Source organism: Xiphophorus hellerii, chromosome 6 (assembly GCF_003331165.1).
Source record: "Xiphophorus hellerii strain 12219 chromosome 6, Xiphophorus_hellerii-4.1, whole genome shotgun sequence".
Lineage (NCBI taxonomy): Eukaryota > Metazoa > Chordata > Actinopteri > Cyprinodontiformes > Poeciliidae > Xiphophorus > Xiphophorus hellerii.
Window position 1 is genome coordinate 733,656 of NC_045677.1, and position 8,884 is coordinate 742,539.

The following is an 8,884-nucleotide window of genomic DNA, read 5'->3' on the forward strand; positions in this document are numbered from 1 at the left end:
TGATGCGCTTTACTAAATAATCATTTATTATAATCAATAATAAATGATTATTGATATTATGTTGAATCTATTTACAGACCAAATGCTTTTTGTTTCAGTTCTTTATTTCAGTTACATTGTGACATTTAGTTAAACATTTCCTCATCCTTCCTTTACAGGGAGAATGTGGGGAAAATGTCATTTTGCTTCTGTTTTAGATTGCTTTAATTTGTGTTTGCTAATTGTTTAAGTACTGACCTTTCTGAGCGTCTCCTCAGCAGAGTGGAGCAGCAAAGGCGCTGCTGAAAAACTCCATTACAATTAAGAGGCGTAATGCTCTGGGGAGTTATATTAAGTTACATTTATTCTTTGATTGACCTTAGATTAGTTTAGTTCTAATGATTTGCATGCATATTGGTGCCATTTATTGTTTTAAGTTTGTGTAAATAATGTTAATTTCTTGTTTTGTTTTTTGACAACCCCTTTACCTGGTATGAGTGTTGGAATTGCCCAAAGTATAATAGCCAGCTTCTTTGTCTCCCTTACGGAGTGGATGTCGTTTTCAATGTGACCTGCAGCTCCAAATAAATCTACCTCGGCTGCATTTTGTTGACTTGCCTCCTTTCTAAACGGAGAGCATCCGCCGGTCAAAGTGACACTGACTCAGACTGCTTTTATAAGTTCAAAACCTCCGTAGTTATAAAATTCAGCTATTATTTTCATCCAGATTTACCATGTTTGGCTTCTAATAGAGCAGAATTATGTCTCACATCAATAAGATAAAAGTCGGATAAAATGTGCCAATGGTTATTCAGACAGCTTTGAAAACTGTCAGATTTGGTTCCACATGGAAGTGGCTCTAATCAGATTTTGGGGGGGTGAAAAGATTGGAGTTGGTCCGTTCAGATTGCTGTATGAGCATAGCCAGAAAGGCTTGATAGTCTTTGTGGATCAGACAAAAGGGGGCCAGCCAGAGGGGCTGCAACAGGACCAACATTTCTGATAAAGCTTGTATGTAAGTTAATAAAACCCAAGAAGCATTGCAGCTGCTTCCTGTACTGTTCAAAACAACTCAGGCTCAGGATCTTCATTGGACCCACACCAGAAAGCATATCCAAGAAAGGTGGAAGTGGTAAGAAAGTCCCACTTTTCTGCCTTAACCAAAAGGCAGTTCTTCAAGAGCCTCTGGAATTTCTGCAGCAAAACGTTTTCTAGTCATTTGCACAGTTTGAGTCCTGCAGGATCTTTGACTTTGCAGTTATGTGTCTAATGTAAGCCTAATGAGGTTTATGCTTTTAACATCAAACAACGACTAGCTAAACTGTTAAGGCAATGCTGTTGTTTCCCACATGAGACATGTAAAGATTTTTTTATTTAGTTTATGTGTCAGCATAAATATACGTTTTGATTACATTAGACATTAATGTTTAACTGTCTCATTTGCTTGATATTCAGGAATTCAATGACACGATTCTTCACTTTGTCAAGTCAAATGGGATCTAATTCTAAGGAAAACAGACCCATGTCTTTAAAACTTGAGGATGAAAACCAGATTAATGTCACTTTTTCTGATTTTAGGTTTCTAAAGAAATATCAAATAAAATTCATCTGCCAAGTGGAAATGGAAAGACACCTCCACCCGTTACCAAAATGTGCCCCTCTGACATGGCAAAATGTGGACAGAGGTTCACTCCTCAGTTTGAACATCCAAACGTCTCTTCTGTTAAAGCCCAGATTCCAGGTGTGGCGACAGCGCTTCACAGGGCTAAGGCGACAACAGGTTTAGCCAAGATGGAGGTTCAGCAAGCACCCTCATTAAACTGCACCTCGGTGGCAAAAGTGTGGTCAGGGGAGAGGGAGCTGCTTACACTTCCAGCGAAACAGACAGAAGATATTCTTGTTATGAACGTGCCTGATCAGTGTGAGGACGAAGCAGTTGGACATATACTCTCCTCAGCTGTGGCTGAAAAGGTTGTAATTCCTCTAAAAGAACAAAATCAAAGTCCTAAACAGACAAATGGATTTATCAAGAAACCTCTTGATGCAAAGGCGAATGAAATGTTGGTTTCATGTTTACAAAATGAAAATGTTCATGAGGAGCGCTGGATCCAGCTGTCGCCAAGGTTAGGGCCAAAGCAGCTCTGGAGTTCTGCTCACGAACATGAAACTTCTCCTTCAGTCCCCAAACCTTTCTCCCGTTTGCCTGACGTCGCCTACAGGCCAAGCAGCACGCAGCAGGAACAAGACGCAGCTTTGCAAGGATCCAGGGATCAACCAGCATGGAGAGAAGGAGGAAGCCTGAGTTTCACAGCGACAGATGACAGAGCAGCTCCTCTTTCTCCACAGACTCCTGAATGTATTCATAGAATCCCAGATACACACATTAGTTCACAGTTTGGTAAGGAGGAGCCAGGTAATATGACGGCTTTTGAAGGCTCTTATATGGAATATAGTCACTGTGGTTTTCAAGATAATGATGTATCTGATGAAGACCCTGTGATAGTTTTCATAGAGGACTCTGAGCCCTTTTATGTTCCTCTGTCTACCATCTTTGAGTGTGAGGAAGAGGATGAGGAGCTTCTGGCTCCAAACAGGACTCTGGAGGAAGAACCAGATCTGAAATTAAAATCTCCCACTGGACCTGATTCTGACATCTTAGGAAATGTGAAGACTTCTCAATCTGCATCATTTTGTGACTCTGTTTCTAAACTCCAAGGCCAGGATCAGACAAATATGAACATGAAAACGTGTTCCAAAAAAAAGTTTAGCATAAAGTTCCCCAAACACAAACTGGCCGCCCTCAGCCAGGTAATGCGAACAGGAACAAACAAAAAAGGGAAAAAGGTTTCTAGAATAGTTGCACGTGACGAAGAGCAGAAAGCAGGAAACAGACCAATCACAGAAAGCAAACAGACCAATGAGGTGAGCATGAGCCAACAATTCCTCCCAGACAACTCCTCTGACAGAGACATCACTGCAGGTATCAGCCTGTCAAAGTCGTACCCTCGGGTGGAGGAGCTCCGCAAGAACACCTTAGATTCAATGAACAGTTTGGAGGAGTCCATCAAGCAGCTGGAACTGGAACTCTGTGTGGAAAGCATAAATCCCTCATCTGATGGAGCTCAACTTAAAGGAAGAGTGAAAGAAAACAACGGCAGATCTCCCTCCAAAAGAGCAGCCAGTCAGATCGTGAAGAGTCAGAGAGTCAGACCACAGCCTCTGCTCAGCTCAACCAGCCAACAGGTCTGACGTTGTTCTGCAGTCACAGTTTCCTTCCTTCAGTGGGTCAGCTGGTGTGGGCTCTTCACTCTTTATTTTCTGGCTTCAACTTTAGTATTGTAAATGTCTGCTAGAGGTTGTTGTTTAGTTTAAATATTTGTTCTCACTCTGAACTTCTTGCCATAGGATCTACAGTTATGTTTTAGTTTGCTCTTTAAAAAGCTAACTTGTTCAGTTCAGATCAAACATCTGGCATGCTGGGTTATGAAGCTACTCTCTTACACATCCTGATTCATTTCAGCAATATAAAAGAATTAATCTGCAAAAAATTTCTTCTGTGTATTGTTTGCACAATATGCATCTTCAAAACTACTCTGGCTATTTACTATTCATCTGATTATGGCTAAAATATGACAAATGTTTCTAAGCCTTACACGATGACATAATTAACCAATTCCTCCAGACACATATTAAACATCGTAGGGAAGTTTGGATTTTACTTTTAGAGCTTACACAAACCAAGTCTCTACGTCCAATTTCCAATCATTTCTATTTCATCCTTGTAAATCCGACCACATTGATGTGACTTAATGTGTAGAAAACAGATGTGAGCTTGCTAGAGGTGATTACAGAAGCATTTTTTTCTCTCATTGAATTGTAAAAATTTGCAGTTAACATGACGGTGACTCCTCAGCTGAGAGGAAGACGTTCTCACATTCAAGCAAAGAAACTTGCAGTTTTGTTTTTGTAGTTTTGTGCTTGTATATTTTTAAACAAAAAATGTAACTTCTGTAATTACTTTTTACAAGCACAGATTTTTTATACACATGAATAAATTCACAATAAAGTCTCAGTTTACAGGGTGATACAAAGTATTGATAACAAACCAGTGTGATTTACAAACACATTTATATGCCATGGATTTTTTACACACACGCCTACACACCCCCCCCCACACACACACACACCCACCCCCACACACACACGTCTGCATGCATACAAACACAGTGCCATCTACACATGCATAAAAAAGAAATTCTCAGTCATTTTATTTGACAAAATTACCAAACTCAATTCATAAATGATTTTTAGGGACAAAACACATATTACTGGAAGTTGTGTCCATAAAGTCCCCTCTAACCTTTATGTTTCAGTAATTGGCAGATGGCAGAAGCCTCTAACATTGTATTCTAGTACATGGCTTTGCAACCTGTGGCTAAGAGTAAATGCAGGAAATTATTACATGAAACCTTCACGACAGAAAGACACTAAATGTGTCGGTTATTTAGGTTATTTAGAATTATTTGTCCTGTTACTTGGCTGGAAACTGTGCAAATATCAACATTCCGTGTATGAAAGTGTAGGCATCACTTTATTGAAAAAGTTTTATATTCTTCATATTAATATCTGAAAGTAAGACTGAAATGTTTGTTCTTTAGCTCAAAATCTGTTTTATTTAACTGGACTCAGACCAAAAATTGATTTTTGGTTTGTAAATGTTGCAGAACGCTGTTCTAGTAGAAAGTACAGTATATGCCAATACTTCATAGACATTTTCTTACAAGAAGTAAATAACAGATATTTACAGAGTTAACAGACAGGCTGCTTGGATTTATTGAGAAGATGACCCAAGTTTGGAAGAGTGGCAGCTGACTAAGATTTGTTTTCCTCTCTGTTTGCTAGAGCTCCAACACATCTACTGAGCGGCCCCACAACAAGCTACAGCACGCCCCCTGTGGGTCACCTGAGGGAAGGGCAGAAGTTCTGCAACAGCCCAACAAAAGCAGGTAAACAAGACAAGAATCCTCTCAAAGCGCTAAAGTAAAAGGAAGCAAACTATCCAAACTTGAAAGTAGCATCTTACAGTTTACTCCTTCAGCTTGGCTGGCAATAAGGAATCCAGTATTTATAGTTTCCTGCTGCTTCCCCTGATCTGGTAAACAATAAGAGGCCCACCCCAGTGCATTGTGGTCCCTTTACTTCTAGAAATGGCAGCCATAGTGCTTTCTGACTCATGTACAAAAGAAAAACAACAAAAACGAAGCAGAACATTATTATGCATTAATATGCAAATAAATCTAAAATATATAAATAAATGCATAAAATATCTAAATACATAAAATTCAAAAGTAGCAAGATAAGAAAGAACAAATAGCTCAAACACACTCTCAATCCTTTCCTCCCTGAATTTTTTCAGGCAGGAAAAAAGCTGCATAAAAGAAGTGCGTTTGAGTGTTTTGCTGTTAACAAAGTTTATAATAGAGTCAAAGTAATATAATAAACTATTAAACATTCAATTGGACATCATTTTCCTGTGTGCAGCATTGGGCCCAGCCGAACAGAACAAACCGTACAGAGAGTCAATGTGATCAGTCATGTTCAAGGATTCAGCTTGAACATGAATCCTTAAACTCCTTGAAAAAAAGAAACTTAAATGGCTCTCATACACATAGACATTAATATGATTCTGTACAGAAGTTTACGTACAATTATGGACATTAATGTTACATTCATTTTGAGTTTTTTATAGAAGCATTTGAACTGCTCTTTTTACAGAATGGAGAAACTATGAAGTATACAATTGCAATGGTTACTAAAGACTAGAACTGGAACTGCATACTGGAATGTATTGTGGATTTTCTCCACACATTGACAAACATTTGCATACACACTCAAATTATATATATACAGTACAGACCAAAAGTTTGGACACACAGTTGTGTCCAAACTTTTGGTCTGTACTGTATATATACTGTATATAAGGAGTTTGCACAGGGGCATCTTGTGAGTTCTTTCATTTTCTGCAGAGAAAGCATTTAGCCACAAGGAAAGTAAATGCTTTGGTTAAAATTCAAAAGCTTTTCAGTTTAAATGATAGTATTCTAACATAAACCTGTTATGATAGAAAATCTAACAGTCTTATCAATGGAAACCCCAGAGCTTTGTGCTGTTTACTATTTTATTTTAGGTAAAAAGATGTTGAATGTGTTGCTGTTTGTAGTTAATGTTTCTGTAAGTACAGTAAGCAGACATTAATAGCTCCAGATCTTTGTAGTATTGTTGAAACCACACATAGATATCAAATATACGTGAAACATATATATGAAACAACACACAAGCAGTTTGTGTTAGCAGGTCCTGCCTCTGCTGGAAGCCTAGCAGGTCTGAGCCCTGAGAGTTGGAGCTGCTGTGTGTGCTGCACAGGGCCGTGGTGGATTTCTAAACATTGTGCTGTTGCTTTATGCAAAGTTCTGGGAAACACCTGTTTACCTTTCACATCCTCACCGCTCAGAAATCCCTCCTATTCTGGTGCTTCTTCACATTTGTTTTTTCCACTTTTTGTAATGGGAATCCCCCCCTTCAGCCTCCTCCTTCTCCTCCACATGTCTCACATTCCTTCCTCTTCCCAGACATTCAGGAAGCTTTCTCTTTTCCTCATCATCTTCCTCATCAGTTTCTCCAGCAAACTTCCCACCTTGCTTCCTTAGATCTTTGTCTCCACAGAGTAATGATAAGCTGTCTGACTCTGCATCATGTCCTTCTAGCAACATGCTGTCTCATCCTCATGCTAACACTAGAAGAGGCCTCTAAGCAGCAAGAGCTATCACTGCCATCTCTACAGCTACCACTGCATTCTACTCATCAGCTCCTCCCTGCCCACCCGCCGCCTTCTTCTCCACCACATGATGAGGATGTTGTTAACGGACTCCTGAACTGACAGTGGGAGTACAGTTCAACCATCTGGACTCCAAGAATAAAACAAAACAACCAATGATCACACCATATTCCTGCAGCAATATTGTGTGTGTGGGGGGGGGGGGGTCTCTGCGTGTGGGGGTGGGGGTGGGGGTGTGGGGGTGTGAGAGAGAGTGACTGGACTGCACCTCGCCACTCCAAGCCAAAAGTATGTATGCACGTATCTCTTAAAAATAAATGTTAATATTCGCATCCTGTCTTACCTGTGTAAGCTATATTTATTATCAAATATATTTTAACAAAGTAATTATAGACGGTTGTAAGACAGTACTTATTAATAGATACTGTTGATTATGTACAATTGAATAATTTGCAGGTCATATGTGAAATAAACAGAATCATTGTAGAGTTCTTGCTTACATAGTTTTCTGCCTCTGTTGAGGTTTAGAACAGTTTGAAGTTTTAACTGTTTGACTCAGTAGAACGTGACTTAGAGGCTCCATGTGCAGACAGACGGCCGAAATGTTGAGGACAGATGGGATGAACAGATCATGCAGCTGCAGCAGAGACTGCTGGACGTCTTTGACATAAATATTGATCTAGTAAGTCTTCAGAGTCATGGAGGATGGTGATGCTGTGGGCAGAAAGCATCTCCTGTTGTGGTCAGTATTACAGTGGCTGTGAAGAAGCTTCTGACTGAAGATGCTGTTGGACACTTAGAGTTGTATAGATTGTTTTTTTATTTGATGAAGAATCCTTCTTTGCATCACCATCATCATCATCAACATCATCATCATTTTGTCAAGTCCAAAGGGACTCTTGTATGTCCGGAGCTGGAAGTTGCTCATCCCTGATCTAACTCAAAATGTTGTAATTTTGCATTCCAAAATATGGGATGCAATTTTCTTTACTGTACCACAATAAGTCTACAGCCAGAATTCATCAGTCATTGAACCCTGGAACTTAAATGTCTTTTCCTTTTTTGTTTTTCTGGAACACCCAAACACATATGCGATACGAATACAATATTAGTATCTCACATTAAGACTAAGCTGCAGAATATTCTACATTTTAAAACCAGAAATATAATTCAGTTTAAGCTGTGAACTGCCAGATGTCCAGATTCAGGATAACATGAGCAATATCAGCTGGCTTAGGCTGACTCTAAAAACTATTTTCTCTACTTTTGGCATACTGAAATATTTTTCATGTGTAATATTAAGTCACAAACTTAATATTTCAATTGAGATATGAAATTCATAGCTCAATTTCATGAGCTATGAAATTGAAGATAATTTCAAAGCTCATGGTTTCAGTTGGTTTGAAGAACAGGCACAGGGACAAAGAACATGGAAATACTCTAAATAAGAATCTAAAATGTCAACTAAAGGCATGTTTTTGCATGGAGAACTTGTACATCATCTTCTTATTAGATCTGACTTGAGGTCAGTCTGTCTTTGTTTTGTAGAAGAGCAATGTCAACTCTTCCTCTGTTCTGTTTCTTATATAAAATATGAACATTTGAAAAACACATTGAGCAGAAATCCTTGTATTTCCTGTATTTATTTGTGTGTATTGTTCATATAAAAATGTTTCTCCGGACTTAGCTGTTTTTTAAGCCTTAAGAATCTGTCTCTTGCAACTATTAAATGATTTCTTGCGTGGTAATCAAAACCTTCTCCTGTTGTGCTGAGATGTACCAGCAGAGGGCAGTAGAGACACAAGCAGACCCTCTATCAGTTTGTTTCTGTTTAAAGTTTTAAAATTCAATCCGGCTAACCTCAAATACTCACCATAAATCCAACAAACAGGACTGTCAGTGTTTGAAAGTTGATCTGGAAAGACTTGTTGAAATTTAAACAGCCAGAGCTTTGTCTTAACACAGTATTAATACAGTATATAATAATATATATACTGTATATAGACAGTCCTTCAGGCTAAAGCTTAGATCTGAGTTGAAGCTGCTTTGATATAGAAAATAATAATTATG

The 8,884-nt window shown here is 38.8% G+C and overlaps 1 protein-coding gene across 7 annotated transcripts in view; it reads left to right on the forward strand.

Moving 5' to 3' along the window:
* The window catches only part of LOC116721426 (sickle tail protein homolog), a 47,621-nt gene extending 39,121 nt beyond the window's left edge, over nt 1-8,500 (forward strand). For 5 of the 7 annotated variants that reach the window (XM_032565133.1, XM_032565129.1, XM_032565131.1 and 2 more), the window contains 3 exons: nt 1,558-3,222; nt 4,882-4,985; nt 6,744-8,500. In XM_032565133.1, coding sequence (XP_032421024.1) covers nt 1,558-3,222; nt 4,882-4,985; nt 6,744-6,789 — 1,815 coding nt within the window. In that variant the 3' untranslated portion in view covers nt 6,790-8,500. Of the gene's footprint in view, nt 1-1,557; nt 3,708-4,881; nt 4,986-6,743 lie in introns of those variants that run through there. The other 2 variants (XM_032565134.1, XM_032565132.1) reach the window with 2 other exon arrangements.
* The last annotated feature ends 384 nt before the right edge of the window (nt 8,501-8,884 follow it).